The 25,795-nt window shown below is 49.8% G+C and overlaps 1 protein-coding gene across 5 annotated transcripts in view; it reads left to right on the top strand.

Annotated features, from left to right (window-relative positions):
* APBA1 (amyloid beta precursor protein binding family A member 1) overlaps positions 1 to 17,472 on the top strand; it is a 215,195-nt gene extending 197,723 nt beyond the window's left edge. For 4 of the 5 annotated variants that reach the window (XM_070495556.1, XM_070495554.1, XM_070495558.1 and 1 more), the window contains 5 exons: positions 10 to 189; positions 2,484 to 2,696; positions 10,569 to 10,688; positions 13,209 to 13,349; positions 13,886 to 17,472. In XM_070495556.1, the coding sequence (XP_070351657.1) occupies positions 10 to 189; positions 2,484 to 2,696; positions 10,569 to 10,688; positions 13,209 to 13,349; positions 13,886 to 13,957 (726 nt within the window). In that variant the 3' untranslated portion in view covers positions 13,958 to 17,472. Of the gene's footprint in view, positions 1 to 9; positions 190 to 2,483; positions 2,697 to 3,140; positions 7,683 to 10,568; positions 10,689 to 13,208; positions 13,350 to 13,885 lie in introns of those variants that run through there. The other variant, XR_011497275.1, reaches the window with a different exon arrangement.
* The last annotated feature ends 8,323 nt before the right edge of the window (positions 17,473 to 25,795 follow it).

Below are 25,795 nucleotides of genomic sequence, written 5' to 3' on the forward strand. Positions count from 1 at the left end.
GCTATCTAGGCCCAGCTGATCGCACAGTCCATTGGGCAGGCCTTTAGCGTGGCATACCAGGAATTCCTCAGGGCAAATGGGATTAACCCCGAAGATCTCAGCCAGAAGGAGTACAGTGACCTGCTCAACACCCAGGACATGTACAACGACGACCTGATCCACTTCTCCAAGTCGGAAAACTGCAAAGATGTAGGTACTTTCCTCCAGGCTGGGCCCGCTGGCAGGAGCCCCAGGGAGCACAGGGCAGCCCCGCTGTGGAAGGGAGGGCGGGACAGGGGTGAAGAGTGTGGTATTGGCAGGGCCTTGCTAAGGGCTCAGGCCCATCCCTGGCTCCTCACACATGAAACCGTATTATTAAAGACAGCTGTGGAGGGCATCGCCCATGAGGCACAGCATCCTCTGCTCCGAGCAGTCCTGGGCTAAGATGTGGGTGAGATCCAGAGGCGGACAGGACCTGAGCATTGCCCTTACAAAGCTCACAGTCTAGGAAAGGGTGCCAAAGAAAAGTTAGATGATGGTGCTGAGCACAAGCACTAGTCAGACAACTGTGCCTGGCAGAATGGAGCCGAACTGGGGTTTCCAATGATATATGCTGTGCTCCTCCAGAAATGGCCCCGTTGCTTCAGACCGAGCTCTGCAGGAGCATCTGAAGGGAAATGGCCATCTGAGCTATCTAGAGGTTGGATATTTTTTGGAGAGTGTAGGAGCATGCAGAGGGCTGGGCCAAATAATGGAGCATGAAGATCAGAAAGCTCAGGAATTGTCTGGGGAGCCAGGAATGAGGCAGCGTGGCTGGAGCAGGGCATGTGTGTGGGAGAGGGCATGAAGAGGTGTGGGGTTTGGGTCGGAACTGGAGGGCCTGAAAGTCCAGCTGAAGGGCTGGGACTTTAACAGGAGAAAAGAACCTTCCTGAGAAAGTGATCTTTTTATCCCCTGATGTGTGTTAGGTCTCTTAGGTTCCCTAGAAGCAGAGCCTGAGACAAGGATTCTTGTTCAAGGGATTTTTGGGGAGTGTGCCCTCAGGAAAGAGCGAGTGGAGGCAGCAGGATGATGGGGATGCTGAGGAGGAATGTGGCCTCGCTGGAGATGAGCTTCATTCTGAGCCAGAGAGAAGGTCTGAGTCACAGATCGCAGGACAGACTTGTTCCACGTTGGGCCAAGGGAGCTGGCAGGCTTTGTTCCCTGTGCCATGCAGTCACTGACACCAATTTGGACAGGGCTAATGTGTGTTCGGAGCTGTGATGAAATACCACACACTGGGTGGCTTCAATGACAGAAATTTATTGTCTCACAGTTCTGGAGGCCAGAAGTCAGAGATCAAGATGTCAGCAGGGTTGGTCCCTTCTGAGGGCCACAGAGGATCTATGCCAGGCCTCTCTCCTTGGCTTGTAAACGGCCGTCTTCTCACTGCATCTTCACCCTGTCTTCCCTCTGTGCATGTCTGTGTCCAAATTTCCCCCTTTTTATAGGGAGACCAGCCATATTGAATTAGGGCCCACCCCAATGACCTCACTGTAACTTGATTGCCCCTGTAAAGACCCTATATCCAAATAAAGTCATATTCTGAGCTACTGGGGGTTAAGACTCCAACATATGAATTTGGGGGGTATATAATTCAACTCATAACAGGGGTATCTCTATTGGGCAGTTCCCCAGGAAGGGACCAGCTGTGCATTCTAGCAGCCAGAGGATGGGGACACAACTCGTGAAGGAGACTTTGTCAGGCCCCAACCGCCACCGCTACAGTATGCCTTCGAGCATGTGTGTATCTATGAAAATGAGTAAATAAATACACTCTTTGTGAGATGCTCCCAAGAAATGTCTTATCCCTCTGTGATGTCGCACACCTGACCAGGCTGCAGATATCCAAAACTAACTCCGTCTTCTCTGCCTGCCAGGAAGGCCACAAAAATTACGCGTATTCAAGGCATGCTCTTCCTGTCTGCACCTCCAACCTTTTGGTTGCAATAACTTTAGCATCTTTTTTTCTTTTTCCTCAGCTTTTTTCTTGCAGAGAAGTGTTTCTGTAATGTATATTTATTTATTTTTAATTCAAGAATCTTAAAAGCTGGAGAGAATCTGTGAAGCACTATGGGATGGGGGAGCCTGTGCACAGAATCCGAAAGCCATTTCTGGAATCCATAACACGCCACCAGAGCTCCTACTGACACAGCCTCTTTCCCGCTCACTGGGGCTACAGAAAAAATCCCTGGTGCCCCTTGAGGTTGTATTGCCAAGGCAAGATTGCTTATGTTGAACAAGAATTTATAAAAGGGTGGGGCCTGTGTTAAATCATTTAGAAATCTTTTCTCACAACCCCAAATGCCATGGAGTACAGAGAAGACGGGACTCATTTGGGTTGGAGTCATCAGGGACCCGTCTATCTTCTTTAGTCAAGACAGGAAGAGGGGAAATGCGTTGATTTCTGTCGCTAGCCTGGATGGTTGCTGATTCAGCCTATCTAAGTGTGTTTCTCCTTCCAGGTCTTCATAGAGAAGCAGAAAGGAGAAATCCTAGGTGTGGTGATCGTGGAGTCTGGCTGGGGATCCATCTTGCCAACCGTGATCATCGCCAACATGATGCATGGCGGGCCTGCAGAGAAGTCTGGGAAACTGAACATCGGGGACCAGATCATGTCCATAAATGGCACCAGCCTGGTGGGCCTGCCTCTGTCCACCTGCCAGAGCATCATTAAGGTGCGTAAATGGGGGAAATCAGCTCTACTGTAGACCTGAAATGGCAGGAAGTGTGACTGCAATCCAGTCATTAGTATTTACGAATGTGTTCTGAGTGTCAGGCACTAAGGGGGACACAAACACAAAAGGCATGGACTTCCACTCAGGTTGTTCACCATCGAGTCACTATTTACAGATTCCTCCCTGAAATGGTTTTTAGATCAGGCATGGGATATTTGGCTCACTTAATAAACAGTACTTTCTAATACCGTGCCAACCACAGGCATCACTTGTCAATCACAGTGCTCTCTCCCGCCGAGCCCAGACTCAGCCCCAACAGAATTTTCCTCTGCTCAGTAATCCAGACAATCACTTATAGCCAGCTAGATGTACTTGAGGTGACTTGCCATCCCTGTTAAGAATCATGGAAACGCTTCAAGTTTGAGGATACCTTTTCCTTCCCAGGGACCATGGCTGTGATCCAGGTGCGTTTATCTTCCCCCAGAACCTGTGTAATGTGACCCACACGTGCTGGGTACCGTAAGAAGGAGATTCTGGTGAAGTCTGTGTTCTCATTCTCACCCCTGAACGTAATTACTTCTTGTTCAACTTGAGCTGATACTATTGCATAAGGCTAAGAAGAGCTACTTAAAGAAAAATTAAATGCGAATATTTGAGGGGAAGAAATTGGATTTTCATCCTAGAAATGAAGCATCCGTGTAAGTCTTTGAAGCACATTGGAACCTGCTGATGGCATGGCCAGTGGGAACAAGAGTATTTTTCCTCCACTGCAGCATCTGTCGACCTCGCCAGCTCTGTACCCAGCACTGTGGTCCCACAGGCACACTGGGATCCAACGACTTTCCGTGATCCCTCGGGGTTTCCTGAAAGCCTGTTAGCTAGAATGTAGCTGCAAGAGAGAAAGAGAGAGTTCATCTAATAGTTATTCTAAGCAAAAGAAAATCACAAAAGCCAACATCCTTGGCCAAGGGTGTCATGGGGTGGGAGGTCAAGGTGAATGTGTGTATAGGATACAGAGATGGGTCCCTCTTTGTTTTTAATGAAATGGATTAGATTCTAATTCCTCGTAAGATAATCACACCCAGAAAGAAATAGTCTTCTCTGGCCTCATTTAATTTCTTTTTATTACATCTTACACTTAAATTCTACTTCTTGCTTAATACGCATTAAAGATAAAAGAATCTACTTGGAACATGCATATTCACTCACACATGTTTAATTGGGCCTCCGTTAGGTGCTGAGCTGAACTGTGGGGAAGCCAGAATGACAGTATGCACGTGGAGGATAATTTATCATTGAAAGAGTCCAGTGGGCCCTAATGGCAACATAGAGATGAAATGCTGTGAGCATTTAGAGGGTGCAGCGTCTTATCCTGTCTTGAAGGTGCACCTTGAAGGAGGAAGAGGGCGTAGGTGGGTGGCAGAGAGGAAGGGAGCCTTCAGGAGTTCCCGCTTAAATTGGTGGGCACTGGGCTGGCTTTGTGGCAGGAGAGAGAGGTCTGAGCCTGGCCTGGGAAGGCTGATGTGGTGGTGTGATAAGGTGGAGAGGCCAAGGGTGGGGAGGCAGGACCCATCCATGGCTGGCATCTCACTCCCACATGCCCAGGTTCACAGATGTGCTTTCACACCAGTGAGCAAGTTACTGCATGCCGGGGGTCATTACACACCTGCCAGATCTGAGTCACCTCCCTGCTCACGACAGACAGCCCGTGAGGGAGGGGACGGCAAACGCCTGGCTCACAGATGAGTCAGCAGAGGCTCCGCAGGCGTAGCTGACTTGCCCAGGACCCCCCAGCAGACAAACGAGTCCAAATCCCCCTCTCCACCCCTCCTTGCCCCTGCAGAGGAGATGAGCGAGGCTGTGAGAGCCAGGGGGGCAGCACTGACTTCCCCTGGTGCCACACGGGACTCAGCTTCTGTCCGATGGCTCACACGTCAAGGTGGAAACAGCTTGCTCAGAGCACCGTCTGAGCAATTTCCTGAGAGGAAAAGGTTTGTTTGAGCAAGTAGCTGACCTTTGATGTCTCTAAATGGAGTGTCTATGGAATCAGAAAATTAAAAGGCCACATAGTGATGAAAGAGATGTAACTAATGAAGATGGTGCGTAAGAAAAACAGTGCCTTTGTGGCGGCCCTCAGCAGAGAAGTGCTTAGCAGGGCAGGCCCCAATTAGGACACAGCTGCACTTCCTCAGGGCTGAGGGAAGCACGGCCTTGTCAAATGAAAAGATGTGACTGGCCACCCCATGGTCCTCCTCGGCCGCGAGGAGAATTCCACCACTGATTTCAGCTGGACTTGCCAGTACCAAATGAAGACTTTCAGTGAGTTGTACTGTTGTTTTTAAATTCTCTGGACAACACACCCTTTTTGCGTACACCTGAGCAGATGCTCACACTGCCCTCCCCCCACCCCCTTGGGCCACTGCTGGGGAAGGTTCTGGGCTTCTTCAAGGCTTTGCATTAGTATTGCTAGTTTCGGTGTTGTGTCTGTGCCCCCTGCAATGCGTTTAACAGGCAGCTCTCGTCCTGGTGGATCAGTGCTTTGCAAACTTTTATTTCAATCGTCCGGGAGTCTTGTTAAATGCAGGTTCTGATTCAGCAGGTCTGGGCTGGGTCTGCATTTTCAGCAAACTCCTGGATGATGACATCCTGAGTCTTCAGCTGTGCTTTGAGGATCAACAGTCTAAAGTGATAGATTCTGCATCTTACCACTTTAATATGTGTTGACTTTTTCCCCCTAGTTATGGGAAATAGAAGACATTTCTAGAATAGAATTATAGGTATTATTTTAATTGCCTTCTTCCCCAGCTCTTATTTGCCCTTCATTATTCCTAAAGCATGTGCCACCTAATGATGTTTCAGTCAACAACAGACCACATCTACGATGGTGGTCCCATAAGATCAGTACCACATAGCCTAGGTGTGCAGCAGGCTATACCATCTAGGTTTGTGTGAGTACACGCCATGATGCTCCCACAACCACGAAATCACCTAATGATGCATTTCTCAGAACGTGTGCCTGTCGTTAAGCAACGCATGACTGTGTTGGTAGGCAAAGCTTGTTAGCTTTCTGCTGTTCGTGCCATTGCCTCCGTGGTCCTGCCCTCCAGTTTTTTTCTTTTTTAAACTAGAGCATCACTTCTGCTTCCTTCCATGGGATCATCATGGTTCTGCTTTCCTGTTGCTATAGAGACCATTCCAACTTCTCTCCTCCCCCCTCCTCTCTTCCCTACCCTTCCTCTCCCACCATATTTCTGAATTGGCTGTACCATTCCACGGTTGTCATGGGGACAGAATGACCACTTATTTAATTGGCACCTCCAATAAAATGGTAGCTCAGAAATCTAAGTTAATGGGACCCAACTTGAAGCATTGATTAGGAACAGCAGAGCAAATGCATAGTTACTTCAAATTGCCTTCTCCCTAAGCCTCATCTTGCAACACATTTCCACAATCTAGAAATTCTTTCACCAAGGGACAAATCAGGCATCTTAAATCAATTCACACAAAAGGGAAGAAAACCCACAAGAGCAATGTGAACTCTTTAGGTAACATTGAGAAAATAGAGCCACTTTCTTGCTTTTTGGTCTGCATGTAAGGTTTTCCTGTACCTCACAAACATACCGGAACCATCCCAGTGGTCAGTAGGTATAAACATTGAAAGCAGATGGCTTTGTCTGAAGGGCTGTGATTCTAACAACATGCTCCTCGTTTTCAGCATCCTTCACTCGTTTCCCATAAATTCCTGGTCTCACGGTGTGTGATTGTGGCAAGAGGGAGGTGAAGGGACACACACCCTCTGGCTGTCCTGCTGTGTGCCCCACAGCTCGCCTCAGCTCCTGGAGGCCCAGCTCCACTGACTCCAAGTGCCTAACACATTTCCTGGCATGTTGCAAAGTGATCAATAAATACTCAGTGATTAAGTGAATGGGAAGGAAGCAGCACTCAAGGAAGAGAGAAATATATCCATGAATGATGTCTGAGCAGTCCCCCCACCAAAGGAAGCCTATTTTTAATTTTAGAAATAGATGTTTTTAGACATAATGTTTATGATGTGGTGTTGTGAGCAAATACATTTAGGAAAGAAAGCAAAGCATGAAAAGGGGTGAAATCATAGAAATTAGAACTGGAAGGGCCCTTAGTGGTGTCACCATTTGTTTTGATAATGAGGACACTGAGGGAGAAGAAGGGTAGAGCGGAGTGTCTAAGGCGCCATGGCCTACAGTGACAGAGACACAACTTGAGCACAGGTCTTTTTTTTTTTTGAGGAAGGTTAGCTCTGAGCTAACATCTGCTGCCAATCCTCCTCTTTTTGCTGAGGAAGACTGGCCCTGAGCAAACATCCGTACCCATCTTCCTCTACTTTATATGTGGGATGTCTACCACAGCATGGCTTGATAAGCAGTGCGTAGGTCCACACTGGGGATCCAAACCAGCAAATCCCGGGCCACCGAAGCAGGATGTGTGAACCTAACCACTGCGCCACCGGGCTGGCCCTGAGTCCCAGATGCAGCAGAGTCTTCTTCACCAAGTCCTGCTGGCCCCGCTGTTGGAGCAGAAAGCCAGAGCGCCCCCTGTCCGCATGGACTATGGGACCTACTGTTGTGCGGAAGGCCAGGAGCCCCTGCGGACTTCTCTCTCCCCAGGGAGAATCGCCCTCGGCTCGTTCTGTTGCCCCACTTTGAAAACATCATTTCTTGAACCAGAGAAGTTTCCCAGAGGTTTCCAGAAACCACAGAGAGACACTGGTAACGGCTGCCTGTGTGTGCACCCCAAGTCACCATAGGCCAACTCACAGCCAATGGGAGGCTCAAAGCCTGCAGAAAACAGCAATTCAGAACACCGGGGAAACCGGCCAAGACGCTGGAGGTGGGAAATTAAATTGATTCCTGTTAAACTTCACACACTGAGAGGACAAACTGGAATTGATCAAAGGCAGCAGGGAGGCCCGGGGCCAGGAACCCCATAGAACTCTCGCCAGGTAGGAAGGTAAGCTGAAAACACGGCCCCATGCAAGGCTAGAATAAAAGATTTGGGGGCACAAGTTCATTCTTCAGCTGCTCTGGCTGGCTTCTTTGTTGAGCAAGCCTTACTCATGCGTGACACACGCTCTCCCGTTGTCTATATGGGGGGTCGTGGTGTAGGAGAAAGTGCTGTGGGTTTGAATACAGGCAGTCCTGGGACTGAAGCTTGCTGTGGGTGAACTTGGGTGCCTTGCTTAGTATCTCTGAGCCTCAGGTTCCTTCCTCTTCTATAAAACGGGCTTAACTGTAGCTGCCAGTTTCTCAAGGAAGTTAAAGGAGACGGCTCCTGTCACTCTCCAGGTCCGTGCCTGGCAAGAGTCGGTGTTCAATGACAGGTGGTTCGGCCGTTTCATCGTCAGGATGGGTTTTGATGGACAGTCGTCTTAGAGGCACCCACTCACAGTATAGACATGGAGATGGCTGATGGGGCATCAGGCCACCCAACTCTCCCACAAGCCGTCACCACCACCCTAATGTTGCTAGCTCTTGCTCTCATGGAGCACACTGGCCACAGGTGTGAGTAGTAAATTGACATCTTTGGCTTTGATCATCCCTTGGAGAAATTGTCACCTGGGTGCAGGTGGGTTCATTGTTCTGCAGTGGTAGTCTACACCAGTTCCCAAAATTGAGTGTGTATCACCAGGAAGACTTGTGAACACACAGATTGTTGGGTCCCAAGCCTCTAGTTTCTGACTCAGTAGGTCTGGGTGGATCCCAGACTCTGCATTTCTCACAAAAAGGGTCAGGTGATGCTGATGCTGCTGGTGTGGGGTCCCCTCTTTGAGAACCACTGGTATATACCTATTGGCCAAGCATAATAAAGCCAGACAACCAGAGGCAGAAAAAGCCCCTCTCCATCCGTCAATCTAAAGCGTCACTTAGAAACAAAAGGCGTGTGGGTCACTTCTGCCACTGAGGCAGGGTGCACTCTTGCCACAAATTCTGTTGGCACTGAAGTCATCTATCACTAGTTTCACCTCTCTGCTTGGCAAGGTGCCTTGTGAGGAAGGCAGAGGCCCGAGCAGGGGATCCATCAGCCCAGTCCTGACCCCACAGAGCCTTGGAAAAGGCAGCTTTCAAGTCGGGGTCTGTGTCCGCATCTACAAAATGTGAAATAGAAATCCTGACCTCCCACGGAGAGAGAGTTTGTAGACTGGTCAAGAACTGATGCGGCAGCTGTGGAATTTGCAGATTCTATTTATAGAACAAGAGGTGATCACCTTTCAGACTGAAATGGATTTGTCATTGTTCTCCCAGGCCTCTCTTCCCACTTCACCCGTCAAGGGCACACACCAGACCCATTCGCAAATTGATGGGGTGCTGTCTCCAGGGGATACCGTGAGTCCCTGGTATTGGGTGGAATAGAGCCCACCTTTTCCTGAACACCTGTGCCTCCTCTCGTGGCTGCTCTCTCCCGGAGGAGAGGTTGCCCACCCACCCCACAGTACCATCTTTCAGAAACAGCTTCTCCCCCTCACCTCTGACCCTTTGGAGGAGGGGGACTATAGCTGACCTTGAGCCGTTTCCCAATCAGCTGGCCTTGCTGGAATGGAGTCCAGTGGGGCAGGCGTTTCCCGAAGGAGTGCTGAGATCTCCCTCGTCCCCACTCTCAGAGTAGGGCCTGGGGCAGCTGGGCCTCCAGCCACAAGCTGTGTGGTCTGCTTCCCTCAGGGTACATGAGGAACATCTTTGTCTCTGTGTGACATGACTTTTTCTTTTTTCTTTTCTTTTTTTTGGTGAGGAAGATTGTCTCTGAGCTAATATCTGTTGCCAATCTTTCCCTTTTTGCTTGAGACTTGAAACGGGTTGGAAAGCACCTACTATGGTCTGGACCACCAGCAGTCAGGACTTCACTGAGGCAGAACAGGCCATCTCAGGGGGACCTGGGAGATGGATGTTGATTCAGGGCTGAATCACTGATTGGCACCCTCTTAGGGTGAAGCTCACATGTCGGTGGTAGGACTGCAGGAGCAGAACCTTCCCCTGCCGGAGGGAGGGAGGGAGGGAAAGCCCAGCGTTGTGAAGATGCTTTAGGGTGCTCCTGAGCAGCCCAGGGCTCTGGTCACTGCTGTGCATGTGCTCAGCAGACAGGAGTACAGGCCTGAGCTCAGCTTAACAGAGTCGGGTACAGGAAGCTCTCTAAACAGACTCTGAAATGAGACGGAGTCCCCTTTTCCCCTTTAAAGACTGACTCTCTCCACTCCATTCTGATTTAGAGGGAGGGGCGTGTTTCCAAGGATTGTGAAATGTCTCATGTCCCTCTGCACCAGCACCCATCCTACACCCCTTCACTGATGGATTCCTGCCTCTGCTCCCTGCTTCTCCCCAGGTGCTTGTAGGAATGTTGATAAAATCTCTAACGGGCAGAGAGAAGGGGGAACAGGAGCAGCAGAGACGAGAGAAAATGAGCCCTGATGGGTTGACTCAGTTGCTGTGCATCAGATGTCCTTCGTTAGAAGAGGAGGAATGGCTAGAGTTTGCCTTTCAGAGAAAAAGTCTGTTTCCCTCTTGTCTCTCTCCCGACCAGGAGAGAGCTTGTGCATCCTTCATCTTTCAAGCCTAAAAGCACAGGTGGCAATTTTCGTCTTAGTTTCACAGATGACCACTTTTCTCAGATCCCTTGAACACAGCCTGTTTCCCAAAGCGCAGACACTGCCCACAGAAACGGGTCTCCAGATGGGATGAAGGGCTCTCTGTAAACAGGCGGTTCTCTCCCCAGCAGTGGATTGTCCCGTTGGCCTGTGTATGGCGGGGACTTCACAGGGCCTCTCTTGCCTTCGATGCTGTCAGCTTTTCTCTCTTCTGTTCGCCTCGGTGGTGGCATACGCACTGCACTTTATCCACGTTTCAGGGCTTGAAGAATCAGTCCCGGGTAAAGCTGAACATCGTGCGGTGTCCTCCGGTGACCACCGTGTTGATCAGGAGACCAGACCTTCGCTACCAGCTGGGTTTCAGCGTCCAGAACGGAATTGTAAGTATAACTCCACACCCTTTTCCAAAAGTCTGACAAACTATGGTTTGGGATTTGGGTTTTTGTTTTTATTTATTTATTTATTTTGAGGAAGATTAGCCCTGAGCTAACATCTGAAGCCGATCCTCCTCTTTTTTCCTGAGGAAGACTGGCCCTGAGCTAACATCCATGCCCACCTTCCTCTACTTTATATGTGGGACGACTGCCACAGCATGGCTTGCCAAGCGATGCCATGTCCACACCCGGGATCCGAACCAGCGAACCCCAGGCTGCTAAAGAGGAACATATGAACTTAACTGCTGTGCCCCCATTTTTTTTTTTTAATCTGGTCAGTTCCCTGAAAGAATCCAGCAAGGAAAAGGATGCCTGGGTAAAGGCAGGCTCCACGTCCTCCGTGGACAGAGAACTCTGTGCCTTTCCATGTAAGAAAAGAAAGGCCCTTCCCTTCCTAGGACTGTGGTGTCTCTTTGTGATGGTGCAGGGTGGCCCTCCTGGCCGCCAACTTGAGAGAGTTTGGGATGTACCACCAAGGGCTTCCTTCCCCTCTGGCCTGGGCACTGCCGCCCTCTCTCTACCCTGGCTGCACCCGGGAGCCCTGCAAAGCTCCCCAGTGACTCCAGCACAGCCCAGGCTGAGACCCCCGCCCTCCTGGCTGTTCCGCGTGAGTGACCTGTGCTTTGCCTTTTTAACCTGAATTGGCACTTTGGGTATAAAGAGTATTTTCGTCACTTGGATGTCTACCTTAAAATAATACTTCCGGGGCCAGCCTGGTGGCGCAGCGGTTAAGTTCACACGTTCCTCTTCAGCGGCCCGGGGTTCACCAGTTTGGATCCCGGGTGTGGACATGGCACTGCTTGGCAAGCCATGCTGTGGCAGGCGTCCCACATATAAAGTAGAGGAAGGTGGGCACGGATGTTAGCTCAGGGCCAGTCTTCCTCGTCAAAAAGAGGAGGATTGGCAGCAGATGTTAGCTCAGGACTAATCTTCCTCAAAAAAAAATAATAAAAATAATACTTCCTTTTTTTCTTTATTGTCGTAAATTGTACACAACATGAAATTTACCACTTAACCATTTTTAAGCATACAATTCAGTAGCATTAAGTATATTCACAAAGTGGGGTGATCATCACCACTCTCCCTTTCCAGAATGTTTTCTTCATCCCAGACAGAAACTCCATACTCAGTGCTGCTCCCTCTTTGTCCCAGTTTGCCTTGTTCTGGACTCAGCAATTCCGGACTTTGGTGACAAATCTGTTCTCTGTCTGGAACCTTCTCGATTTTACAGATACTGGGTGTGCCCTCCCTCTCTTTGCATTCACCTTTTCAGATAAAAGAACCCTATTCTTTTTCCTCCTCAAATTTCACTTAAGAGTTGTGGGTAATTAAAATTTTATTCCAAGTACATTTAAGGGTTTAGAAATCCCCTTGGCGTTCCCAGTGGGAGTTGAAACATCCAGCCGGCTTCATCTGCTCCCTGTCCCTGAGGGCCTCGTCTGCCTCTCAGGAGAGAAGCCAGGCTTCCTCCCGCTGGTGTTGGTCAGACATCCTGTTTCTGTCTGTTTGTACTTCCTTGTTTGCTCTGTAGATGTGTGACTAGTATCAAAAGTTCAAAGATGAACAGACAGTTGTTATACGCAGAGGTGGGGCCCTCGGCTTTATCTGAAGTGTGGCAAGCACCTGAGGAACGTCCTCACCCCAGATACCCGAGGGGCTGCAGGGTCCACACGCTCACGACACAGGGAGCCTGTTGTCACATGAGCTCGCATTCCGCGTGTGCAGTCTGCAGGGAAAAGCCGACTTCATAAATTCAAAACACTTTCCTTTGGGAAATTTCCGGTTGCTTTGTGTGTGAAGTGGGGGTGGCTCTATCCGCAGTGCCAGGCCCCGGAGGGCTGATTGCACCAGCTGCAGCCTTTGCCCACGCAGTGCCTGGCTGTGCCGGGACAGAAACCAGCCACCTTGTCATTTCTGTGAGAAGGGAGTTTGCACAAGGGCTGCTGAGTTGGGAGTGCCAAAAGGAGCATCTCCGTCCGGCTGGCTACACTTTGGAACACAAAATGGGGTCCCAGCCCCACTCCGGCTCCTGTAACTGTGACCCTAAAAGCAGGTTGCTAGCCTTATACAGCTCAATGTTCAAGTCCCAGGGGTGATTGTGGGGAATAATACCCACCTGTGCTACACAGGCTGACAGTTTGAAAACAATCACAACTCCGTGACAGGCCCAAACAGCTCTTTTACCAAGACTCAGCTGGGAAGAAAAGTGCTCAGAATTCAGTGTGACGTGGATCCAGTGATGTTCTGCATTCCCTGTGCAAACTGTGTGACCAAGGTGGCCATGGGGCCTACGGAACCCTTTTTCTTGTGAAAAGAAACAGATGTCCCAAACCAAACCCTGGCAGCTTGTTAGAGAGGAGAATGCTGGGGGCAGAGGGTTCCAGAAAAGATAGTCATCTCTCCCCACTCAGTTCCCTGACGTGTGGTGCTGTCTGTGAGGGCTAACTTGGCCTTTGACCCTGACAGATCTGCAGCCTCATGCGAGGGGGAATAGCTGAGCGAGGAGGCGTCCGCGTGGGACATCGGATCATTGAGATCAACGGACAGAGCGTGGTCGCCACCCCGCACGAGAAGATCGTCCACATCCTCTCCAACGCTGTGGGGGAGGTAGGAGTGGGGTCCGAGCTGGGGGGTCCTCTGGTGCCCCTCGCCTCCTGCTCACCCAGGCCATGAACAGGCCTTCTGGGAAGTGCCCTTCTCAATCCTAAACACTCAACAAACAACACAGTCTGTCTCGGACCGGAGTTTAAACCCAGTGTCTGAGAGCAACACCTCGAAATAAGATCAGGTCACCTCGAGCCTTCTCTTCCACCATGATTTGCTCACCTGCTCTTTGCAGCTCTCAGATTCCCGTGGCTCCTCTCCATGGCTGCCCACGTTCTCTCCATTTTTCCCAGCTAACCTCACCAAATGTGTCTGGAAGATTTAAGTCTTAGATTCGAGTCTGATCAACAGAACTGGCCTCCAGAGGCAGCTTCCGGGTAGGGGCTCGTCTGAGGTCATAATGAGAGGTCTAGGGCTGGTTTGCTGTGGCGGCCTTAACTTACCAGGGGAGGGAGGAGGCAGGAGCGGTGAGAAGCCCACACGGTGCCCACAGTGCCCCCCGAGCCCCAGCACCCGCTAACGTGCGCCTCTGCCCTCAGATCCACATGAAGACGATGCCGGCCGCCATGTACAGACTGCTCACGGCCCAGGAGCAGCCCGTCTACATCTGAGGCCCGCCTGCCGGGCAGCATGCATGGAGGACTCTCCTCACTCGTGGTTGTGTTTCTCGTGCTGCATCTGTGTGCCCGCTGAGACATTTCCCTCTCACGCCCAGCATTCGGTTTTACGCAGGAAGGAAAAAGTCCACAGAGATCTCTTGGCTCTCTGTCTCTCTCCAGTTTGCGTTGTTTTCTTTTTTTACACCAGGGAAGTTCTGTATGCCCTCCCTTGAGGATGGAGAGCAGCCAGTAGCCACCTGGTGTCTGCCCTGGACCATCCTACGGGGCCCTTCGGGGTCCTAAGGAAGGCTGTCAGTGCCCAAGGGGGAAGCCTCTCTTCTTAAGAGGTGCACACCTCTTAGAAGGAGCTCCTAGGGGCAGCGAAGAAGCTGATTGAGCAGTGCCTACAATCCAATCGCTGATCTTTGCTGTCCTCGAGTCAGTTTACGGGAATATGGTAGTGACGGGAGAACCAGCCCCTGTCTTTAAGGATATGCCCTGCCCACCATGTACTTGGGGCACCATACATTATTTCCACCAGAATTTCTGAGCCAACCTTATGCCTCTTCCATAGCGAGTTTTAGTTTCAACATAATTGTGTTTTCTGGTAGGAGCCTTCTCACTCAAGGACAGAAGGGGGACTGCCTCGGACAGGGATATCATCGTGTTGCAGGGAGCTCGGCGGTTCCTGGGGCATCCGCAGCATCCCCAGGTTGTCCCAAGGTTACCAATGGTTATTTAAATACCAGTGGGTGCTCTCTGCATCCCTCTATGTCACACACAGGTACATACACGGTCACACCCTCCCCTCCTCCCCAGCACCCATGGGGCATGCCGAGCCCCTGGAAAACCCACATCAGTTCTCTGCGGGGCCCCTTCCCCTGACTGGTGAGGCTCTCGGGGGCTGGGCAACTGTGTCCTGAGAGAGATGCCCCCTCTGTGGCTGAGGCCTGGCCCTGCCAGCACCACCTTGGCTCAAAATGTTCTTAGTGGACTCCCCTCGCACTCATACCCTGCACACATACACACACACACGCGCGCACACACACACACACTGGGAGTCTGGGGAGGATGGACCGCTCCCCTTGAAGACGAGGATCCATGCATAATCGTGTTAGACTTCCTGGCCTGAGGCAGGACCAACTTTCTTCTCTGCTCAGGGCCACTAGGCAGCATGTGACATTTGAGAGGCCGGAACAGTCCACACACCACAAAACGAAGGGGACAATAATAACCTCAAGCTATGCTTAAGAATCCCAAAGTGTGTTCCAGAAGCGACATCTTGCTGCCTCATGGGTCTGAGAGAGTTTTCCTTTGGCTGGAACATTGTGTTTCCATCAGGTGCCTCGTATCGATGGGTTCCGTCTCGGTTCAGTGCAGGTGTTTTTATTAATATTATTATTCTGAGCCAGTTTCACTTATTCTTGGTCCAAAGAGCATTTTGTTTTCATGTTGGTGGGCTGTGGCTTGGTTTGGTTTCTGTTTTGTTTCATTTGTGACCTCAGCAGGGACAGGGGGAGAGAAACTAATATATTTTGTAATATGAATATAGTCCCTGTTCTCTGCATCTGGGATATTTCTGTTGTCTCTGTGGAAATAGGAAGTCGGTGAGCACATGTTGGATAGTCTGTCTGTGTAGGTTGAATGGAGGGATTTCGGGGAGGGAGAAAAGTGAATATGGAAAGATTAGGAACAAGAGCCTTCCACCACAGGGCCGTGCGGTCGGTTCTCCTGGGATCTCTGAGTTTTCTGCTTAGAGTAGGGAAAGCCAAAGGTTTCAGAGGCGTCAGTGGCTGAACTCTTGGTTTGTGGTACAACAAGCCATGATGAAGATGGGCTGCTGCTGCCTGAATTCCTCTCTGGAAGGGGCTGCCCCTTCTCCAGGCTCGCCGGGGTGGGCAGTCCAAGACCCCTGGGCATCTTTTGAGGATGCTTAGCCGAATGCTGCTGGGAGACCAACCCCCAAGGTCAACCCACTGCAAATGTGAGGAGCCAGGAACCATGGCGGCAGGTTCTCAGTTTACCTTTCCCAATGCAGCCAAACTTTCGAGTGTCTTATAATTAAATACTAAAGAGTCCTAAGTTCATCTTTCCTCTGCCAAAAAGAGAGAGTGGCTAGAACAGGAATGCAGCGTTGTTGCTGGTATTTCAGGCATCAGGAGCCTTGGGAAATCATCAGAGGGCTCATGCGCCCACCCAAGCGCCTGTTCCGAGGCCCTTCCATGATTGGCCAGCAGACGGGAACTCCGCCAGCACATCCCTGTGCGGCCTCCCAAATAATTACAATTACGTTTCTTCACCCAAAGGAGAGGGGAGAGAGAACATACTTTCTATTGCTATTGCATGAAAATCTTGGAAAGTTTGACAGGTGCTGAAAAAGCCAACTTGGTAAGCTCTCCTAGAGGACTAACATATTTTAGTTTAAGATTATTTATCCATCGTATACCTTCATGTTAATAAAGGTGGCTTCTCACACCCAGTTAGTGAATGTTTCTGGAGCTCAGTACAGGTTCCCCCGGCTGAAGTGTATTCATTTCCTTGCTCCCACTGGATGGAGGTTGTTAACTTTGGTTAACCAAGGAGGCGGAATGTTAAATGTTAACTTCATTTTTGAATGTCCCATGGGAAGTCATGGTCAGTTTCCCTTCTGACCTCCCAATATGTATAGCTATATATGTAAATATCTGAATACCCCATATAATAGGGAAGACTATGTACAGAGCAGCCTCTCCAAATATGGCCCCAGGGCAAAAAGCCACTCTTGCTGCTCGTCTAGGACATGCTGGTGACTCAGCTTTGGGGACAGATTCCTAGATTCGTCTACCCCTCCTAGTCCAGCCAGGATGCACCAGAATCCACCCCGCCTCTGCCTTCTCAAATGCAACCATTTCAGGGAGCCACCGTCAGCCTTGGGATCACAAAAGGAAGAAGCCTCCAGAGACCAATGCCTGGAGCCCACTCCCCTCACCAGAGCAGGCTCCCGGGGGCCTAGAGCCCATCCACACCGGCCTCAGAGAGTCCCAGAGTAACCTACTACCTCCCCCATCACTCCCGCCACCCCCGTGGCCCCCGTTCGCACCCAGCACCCCTGTCTGCACGCTGATGAAACCCACCCATGAGTCCTTCTTGGGTCCCTTGACCCAGTGGTGTGGCTGTTACCGATGTTTACAACCACGGGCCACCTCCTCTTAGATGTGTTTACTCTCCCACTTCCAAGGCCCCTTCTTGGTTTGAGTTTCACGTCTGTCTGCTCCTTCCCTGGTTTGAGCCGACTTGAGCACACGACCGCGCTTCTCCGTCCCTTTCCATCAAGGCAGTGTGTGAGGACTGTGTGGGAAGGAAATCTCTTGTACATATCCAGCACAGCCCCTAGAGTTTGACTTGTACTATTGTTCTGTAAAGAGGGTGAAATAGAGCTTATTGTAAAGCGTTGGGAGAAGTATAGTATTGTATTTGTAACAATATGGTTCTTTGTATACACAAAACTCGATCTCTATATATAAATATAAATAAATATATAAATAAAATCTATATACACGTGAGCCTGGAATGTCGACGCCGCACACCCACTGAATGTACTCCCTCTGACAGTCTGGTCACCGGGCCCGGCCCGCCCTCCCCTCCTCCTACTGTTTTGAGGGTTGTGATGTATTTAATGTGTTACCTTCCTTTATTTAACGGAACGCTAATGTCTGTAAGAGTTGCCGCAACAATAAACGAGAACTTCACCTCTTGGCCCCGGCTGAGTGTCTTACTGTTTCGGGGGCGGGATGGACCCAGGGGAGTGGAAAGATTTTGTCTTTTTCCCAGCAGGCCACATTCTGCCCATCCTGTGGGGCCTGCTGGCTGCCCGGACTCCAGGTGTCTTCTAAATAGGCATTTGCGACAAATATGGATGGACCCTGAGGGTACTATGCTAAGCGAAATAGGTCGGAGAAAGTAAAATACCATATGATTTCACTCATAAGTGGAAGATATAAACAACAACAAACAAACACATGGATACAGAGATGAGTGGTTACCAGAGCGGAAGGGGGGAGGGAGGAGGGCATAAAATGTGACCGGCACACTTGTACCGTGATGGATGGTGATGAGTCTTTGGGTGGTGAACATGATGTGGTCTACCCAGAAATTGAAATATAATGATGTACTCCTGAAAGTTACATAATTAAACCAATATTACCTCAATAAAAATAAATAGGCATCTTCTGTGAAACCGACTCAGTTTTAAATGTGTTAGGCTATGTAGCCTGGTACAGCGGATAGTCCACAATCTTGTCAGCCTCCTTGGAGCACTGAATGGAAGAAAGGAACTCTCTGGACTTCTGGATGAGGGAAAGGAGACAAGTTAATCGCCTCCCCAAAGAAATCTCCAATGAGGGGCAGTGGCCTTGGTTAAATGGATAGTGGAAGAAAAACTATGCCCTGGGGACGCCCACCTGAATTTTCCTGAGGAGTTTCTGGAAGGTTCTTCTGGTGCCCCTTTGCAATTCCAGTTTTTGAAGCTCGCAGAGCATGACCTTCCTGCTGCCAGGAGCGTACTGGGGACACCCAGCTCCCCAACACGGAGTATCCAGCCGTGTTTCTAAAGCAAAGTGTCCTGAATGCTTTTTCTCTGCAGACACCACTGCTCCATCCTCCCTGCGATGTGCTGTCACAGGCCCTGAGGGTCCTGAGTTGGGGAGGCCAAAAGCCCTGGGAGGCAGAGCTTGTACCTTGTCCCAAGAGTCCTGGGGCAGCCTCCTGTGGCCTGGCCCCCGAGGACCCCTCCCCACCTCTGTCTCCTCTCACAGAAGGCAGATCTCACCACCCAGAGAGAGATGTCTGCTGTTGAGTACAGTGGCGAGATGACACTTCTCACTGACATAGGGAGGAGCCACAGCGCGGAGAATGACTCACAGCGGGTCTTTGTGGCACCTTCTGTGCCCCAGGCACCGTTGTAAGCGCTTTATGGACTTAGATGTTCTGGCATTAGGGGTTGCTTTCGGAAACGTCATGGCCTCTCCTCGTCTGGGTCCTTCTGATCTAGTTCATTGATGAGGGGCTCCATGTAGACAAATGGTGAGCAGACCCTGGCATTGGGGGTCCCTCAAGCCTCATCCTCCAGCTGACCCCTCAGGCCACAGCTCTCTAAACAATACACACTTTCAACCTGAGTTGTGTCCCCAGCAAGTCTGCAGCCCACAGCCTCACCAGCCAGCCAGCTCATGTGGCATCCAACCTCCTCACCCGTCAGAGGGAAAGGCGGGGTCCCCTGACCCTCTCTCCCTTGGCCATGCCATGAGCCACTATCTCCGCCACCACGGAGCCACATCTAGAAAAGAAGGTCACCAGTGCCTCACTCAGTGTTGGGGGAAGGCTCGGGCACCCATTCTTCAAAGGGGAGTCTCTTGGGGCTCCCCTCCCTTAGCTTGGGGTAAGAGAAATACTTCTCTTTCCTTACTCACAGGGATAAATAGCTCCTTTCCTGAATTCTGCTCTCCCCCAAATGGCGACACCCCTCTGTGGTCCGCTTCTATCACCAGGGTGAAGTGGGAGCCACAGCGGTGGTGGAGCGTGTTCTCTGGCACCACCCAGCAAGCCCCATGGAGGTGAGCAGTCCCCTGTGGGAGAGACTGTCCCCTGTGGGTGGTGTCTGCCCGCATGGGGGAGACCACCCCTACCACAGAGTACCTTGTGCTCTCCCCTCTCAGCTGTGATCTCTGCTTAAATTGCAGAACTAGAGAAAAAAACCTGCTCAACCCTCCCAACGCACACAGAACCATTCATTCTAGAACCACTCATGAACCTTCATTTTAGTCTTTCCTCTCTCATTTCCTCTTACACCATGATCTTCAGAGTTACTTAGTCCCTCTGAGCTTATTCCCTCATCTGCCAAACAGTATCTATCTCCTGGGGACTACGTGAGGAGCAGCGAACGCATCTGAAGCTTTTAGGATGTGCACGGCTCCTGGAAAGTGCTCAGTAGTTATTGGCCATTGCCGTAATAAAGCGAGCATGCCGTCTTTCCTGGGTCCCGCAGGTACTGGTCCTCATAAGCCCCCTGGGACTTTGCCGACCCCCTGGACAGCACACTTAGAGGCTACAACTCAGGAAGGTCCTTGACCATATGAGTATATGTGCTGTTGGTGTCTCCACTGAGGGCAGCAGCCCTGGAACACTTGAAGCCCCAGCTTGGCTTGCAGCGCATTATAAACTACTGATGCACTTAATTTCACCCCACAAATGCAGATTTTACCTCCTGGTAAGAGTTTCTAGAATGTCAACGCATCATTTTTTTAAAGTTAAAAATATGACTCATATATATATATATATATGTATATAGAATGAACACATATCAAAGATCGATTAACTCATTAATGCCCAAACAAGATGGTATAGCTGGTCCAGAGAGCATGTGGAGAAACTAAGTAGTTACAGACATTTAAAAAGGAATGTTAGAATAAAAATGCTGGGTTCGATATAATAGGCTAACGTCCTTTAAGAAACTGCAACTATAACCTTTGGGGTTATCTTTTCTACCGAGCAGAAATTATTTGCATCTCTAGTTGGGGGCAGATGGAAGGGACTTGGATGGTGATAAGTGCTATGCAAAAAAATAATGCATGGAAGGAGAATTGAAAGCAGGGACTCAAACAGATATCTGTGCACTCGTGTTCATGGCAGCTTTATACACAATAGTTAGAGTGGAAGCAACTCAAGTGTCTATCAAGGGATGAACGAATAAACAAAATGTGGTATATATACATATAAGAAGGAATATTAAACAGCCTTTAAAAGGAAGCAAATTCTGACACATGGTATAACATGGAGGAAGCTTGAAGGCATTACGCTAAGTGAAATAAGCCGGTCACAAAAGGACAGGCACTGTATGGCTCCACTTTTGTGAGACATCTAGAGTAGTCGAATTTATAGACAGAAAGAATGGTGGTTGCTAGGGGCTGGGGGAGGGGCGAATGGGGAGTTGTTCAATGGCTATAGAATTTCATCCCGGGAAGATGGGAAAAGTTCCAGAGATGGATGGTGGTTATGGTTGTACAACAGCGTGAATGTACTTAATGCCACAGAACTTTACCCTTCAAAATGGTTAAAATGGTAAATTTTATGTTAGGTATATTTTACCACAATCTTAAAAATAAAATAAAGCATGGAATGAGTTTGGAGGTAGTTTTTCACATGGGTTGGCTAGAAAAGGCCTCAAGGCGAGGAAGTAAGAGAGGGCCCTGTGGATGTCTAGGGGACGAGTGTTCCAAGCTGAAAGGACAGCACACACAAAGGCCCTGAGGCCACTTCTTGCAGGAGCACTGTGAGGCAGCGCTAGGAGGCCAATGTGGCTGGAGCAGACATAGGGAGGCAGCAAGTGGTTGGAAATGAACTCAGCAGAGGGTGATGGTGGTAGATGTAGGTGGTTGTAAGAACTCTGGTGCTGCAAACACACACACACACACACACACACCCTCATTGTTTCCACACAAACCCACACACTTCATCGCGTTCAGTTCACGCTCAGCACCTCCTGTGAGCTCCCTTCGCTAAACCACCCCTTTTTAATCAGGGGCCAATTTGGCAGAAGCTAGGATTTGGCGCCCCCTTGTGAAATAAAATGAGAACTGCCAAATCCAGACAACCACATGGAATCCCAGATGGCGACTGAGGGAATGAGGGATCTTAGCCAACATCCCAGGCCCCTTGTCTTCCAGAGAAGGAAACTAAAGTCCTAAAAAGGGGTAGGACGTGCCGGGAGCCACACAGTGAGTAGTCAGCTAGGACCTCGCTCCCTGGCTTCAGCCCAATGCTCCTTTAATAATCCCAGCTGCTGACAGGCTGGGGCGGGGTCGGGGTGGGAGTCTCGTCTTCCTTTTGGCCAGGCCTGGGAGTAGCCCGGGGACGGCCCTGACCTCAGCCTCGGGCCACGTCCAGAGTCTGTGAGAGCTGAGCAGAGGAGCAGAGATAACTGCTGTTCCGCATCCCTGCTGCTGGGCTGGGAGAAGCCACTGCTGGAGGTTTCACTCCCATGGTGGGAGGGAAACACAGCCTTGTCACTGCCCGGGACCCCCTTCCCCAAACCCCACCCCACTTCCTGCTCCTTCTGGCAGTCTCACCAGCAGCCTAACTACATTCCGGCTCTCTTTCCCCTCCAGTAGATAGTTTCTGATGGGTAGGGACCAAGTTTTCCTCACCTTTCCAGTCATGGTGGGTTATAATTTGAAGAAGTGTCACAGACAGGGATTTGAATGATAGTTCTGCTGTTCTATTCTCTTGATTATATTCTCACTGTGTGACCCTGTGCAAGTTAATCAATCACTCTGAGCAACTATTTATTCATCTGTAAAATAAGCACAGCTCGGCTCGGTTCTTAAGATTAGAGATTCTGCCCCTGAAGCAGTTAGCATGTGCAATAGAGGCGGTCATTATGTACAAAGTACACAGCTGGTGCTGGAGGGGAAGTGTCAGGGAACTCTTCTGGGAGGAGGCGATGCCTCCGCAGGTTTTGAAGGTGCTGTAGGAGTTTGCCAGGTGCCGTGGTTGGGGAGAACATCCCATGCAGAGGCATGGAAGCCTGGAAGAACATGGTGAGAGAATCGAAAAGCACTTGTTATGATGGAAACATGTGTAGCGGCTTTCCACTGTGTCGACTTAGCTAAAGTGGAACTTCGTTTTCCAGAATTCCCTTCCCTGTATGATTCCAAGTAGGGGTTGGCCAGGAGAGAAGTCTGAGGGGGATCTGGATGGCAGACGTGAGGGATCAGCCAAAATGCGCTGCAGGTCAGCGGAGAGCCAGTCCTGCTGGTGCACACAGTGTCTCTGGGCTGCTGGTGCCCACTGTTGCCTCAGGGCGGAGACCGGCCAGCGGCTCCTCCAGATTCTCCTTCAGCTCCTCTGAGTCCTGGGCGAGGTGTGTGTGCAGCCAGCTCCTCCTGCAGGCCACCCCGTCACTCAGGCCAGGGTGGTGAGTGGCGGCATAATGCCTCTCTTTGCTCACGGCTTCCAATTTCTCCTTATTTCCCCGAAGTTCACATTCATTTTTCTTTACAATGGCCAGCCCTGCCAGATGCAGAGGCAGAGCCTTCCGTAGACTTCTTCACCAGCTCCCACAACTATGGACGGCCTAATCCCTGTAATAAACGCCCGATTGCATATCTATTCCGATCAAACCCAAACCGACAGAGAAGGAAACAGAAGTGACGAGAGCTCAGTCTGGGCCTGATCGAGAACGCTCTGGAAGACCTGCTCAATAGCTTCGATGTCGTCTCCCGCCAACGCCTTTCGGCTGAGAATACAGTTCCTGGGGGACTGGCCGCACTCTTGAATTTTGTCTGGTGGAAGTCATTCCTTTTTCTGTGCAGTCTGTAAATGTGAGAACGCTTCCAGCTCCACATTAGGTTGGCTCTCACGAAGAGCTGTGGTGCTGGAAAAACCATTCCAGCCCTGCAAAGGTGAAGCCCCGTGGTTTTGGGGGAGCGTGACTATGAACTCCACCCCTCTCCATCCCTGGGCACAGCTGGGTCCTCACCACAATCGGCCGCAACATCCCCATTTTGCTGATCAGGAAACTGAGGCTCAGAGACTCAAGAAGAGACTTGGCCCAAGGACACAGAACTGCTAAATAGAAGGGGCTCAGACTTGAACTGTGGGGTCCCCATTCTGCGGGATTAGAGACTATATTTCTAGCCCCTATGGGCAGCCCACAAGCCACTTCACAAGAGAAAATTAGAAGGAAAGTAACTTATCTCCTAGGGTGGGGCAACAGAGAGACTTTCCGCCTACATCCCCAAACTCACTTCTTGTCTTGTCTCCAGAATGGCTCTGCTTCCTTGCCTGTCAGGGGAAATTCTGAACACACACGGAGAATGAAGAACTTTTGGCTGATCATGCCTCTCTGGGCCTTAAGAGGCCACGGATCTTGAGAGAGTGACCACACAACTTGATTTTGCCTTGGAGGCCCCTTGCACTGCCCCGCACTGTCGTGGCTGCTGCAGCTGCCCCTCAACATCCTGGGATGTGGTGTGGGATGCCTCCAGCCAGTGCTGTGTGGGAGCCAGCTCATAACCACGCTCGAGAACCTGCTGTGAAATTTTCAGGAACTTTGTTGTTAAACATAGTCGTTAAAATTAAGTAACTTATATTAAAAAACAGAGGTAATAAATAATCAAAACAATCATTATCTGATTATTTACTACATTTTACTGTTAATCCATGCTCTTTAGGTTTTTTTGCATCTATTGTGTCTGTATGATTAAAACCAGGGGCCGACTTGCTTAACTATACTCAGTCAGCTGTCTGTTTGCACAAGTAGTTAGATCATGCGTTACTAAAGGCCGCCCTGTAGGGAACATCTCTGATGCTTGGGTCGCCATAGTAACAGGTGCTTAAGTTGTTTTTCAGGAACTAAGAGTAGATTCCTTGTCCAGTTCAGGCCAGTTAAGACCACTGACTCATCAACTAGGCCTGCGCCAATGCCCAATGGGTGACCCTTTGACGTCAGGGGGCCAAAAACTCCACCCTCAGATCATGCTAATGACGCCATCTTGTGAACACGCATCATTTGAAGGGCCATGGACTTGACTATGCTTGTCCTCACCTCCCCTCATCTATCCCCACACTTCAGACCCCCCACCCCTTTATCCCATAACTATCCCTAATCGCCATTTGAGGGGCGGTGGATTTGAGATTTGTTCTCCCATCTCCTTGCTCGGCTGCCTTGTGGATCAACCCCGTCTCTGCTGTAAACTCATCGCCTCAGTGATTGGCACACTGTGCAGTGGTCAAAACGAGCCTGGTTTGGTGACGTGACAGAGACACCATCTAATGCTGTGCTGCTGCCCCCCTTCCTAACTCTCCCTTCAGTGATGTCACCTCCATTGCTTGAAATTGGCCATGTGGGAGCACCTACACCACACATACTGGCAAACATTTCACATCAGGGTTTGATTTATTGTTTTGTTGATTGTCTAAGAATTAAGAAGGTGATGGAGAAAATGTTAATAATACAGATTCAACTCAAAAATTTTGTGCCCATGGCCATTACATGATGACTAGCACAGAAACTTGAAGAAATAGTCTTATGCATCCAAAACCATCATCCAATCCAGCAAAGAAGTCACTCCCATCATTGATGAACAAGTGATGTTCTGACATACATCTCGGTTGTCTCACTTTCGTCTTACTTGTTAACATAAACAAAAATATCAGCGGACATGCATGTTGGAGCTTCACTCATGCGTCAGTGATGTGTGTGACGTCTTTGCTGATTCTGATAGTGATCAATCATTTATCTGTAGTCTGGTTTTGTGACACTATTCTTGGTGCTAGAATTATGAAAACTCATGATGGCGTCTGCAAGAAATATCAGGTTGCAATGAAATTATAGGTATATGGCATTTACATTTAAGATTATTGAATTTATTTATGATTCTTATTTGTAAATTGTGTGCTCCATAGCCTTTATATCAGTTAAATTTATATATATGTGGATATAAGTGTATGTGTGTATACACACACACTCACACTCATTTTTCCCCCTGAGAGCTGGTTGTTACACACTTACCAGCACACCTGCTCTAGTCTAGCTTCTTCAGTCTGCTTGGGCTATCTCTAAGCTTTCTTGTGGAGACTTGGCCTGCAAATATTACTGATAAAATAAACAATAATCTTCTTTATGGCCCATTTGGGAGCAAACAGGTGAAAGTGTCAACAAGTCTTGTTGGGTGTTTATCACAGCCCTAGGGGACCGGCTTTGTGGGGTCCCCAGGGCTTACCCTGGCTAGGTGAGAAGAGAGATGCATTCTGAGTGATGTCTGAGGGTCCCTTCAGTGCACTGTCCTCACGAGCCTCAGAACAGGCTTCTGC

This window comes from Equus asinus, chromosome 23 (genome assembly GCF_041296235.1).
Source record: "Equus asinus isolate D_3611 breed Donkey chromosome 23, EquAss-T2T_v2, whole genome shotgun sequence".
In the NCBI taxonomy this organism is placed as follows: domain Eukaryota; kingdom Metazoa; phylum Chordata; class Mammalia; order Perissodactyla; family Equidae; genus Equus; species Equus asinus.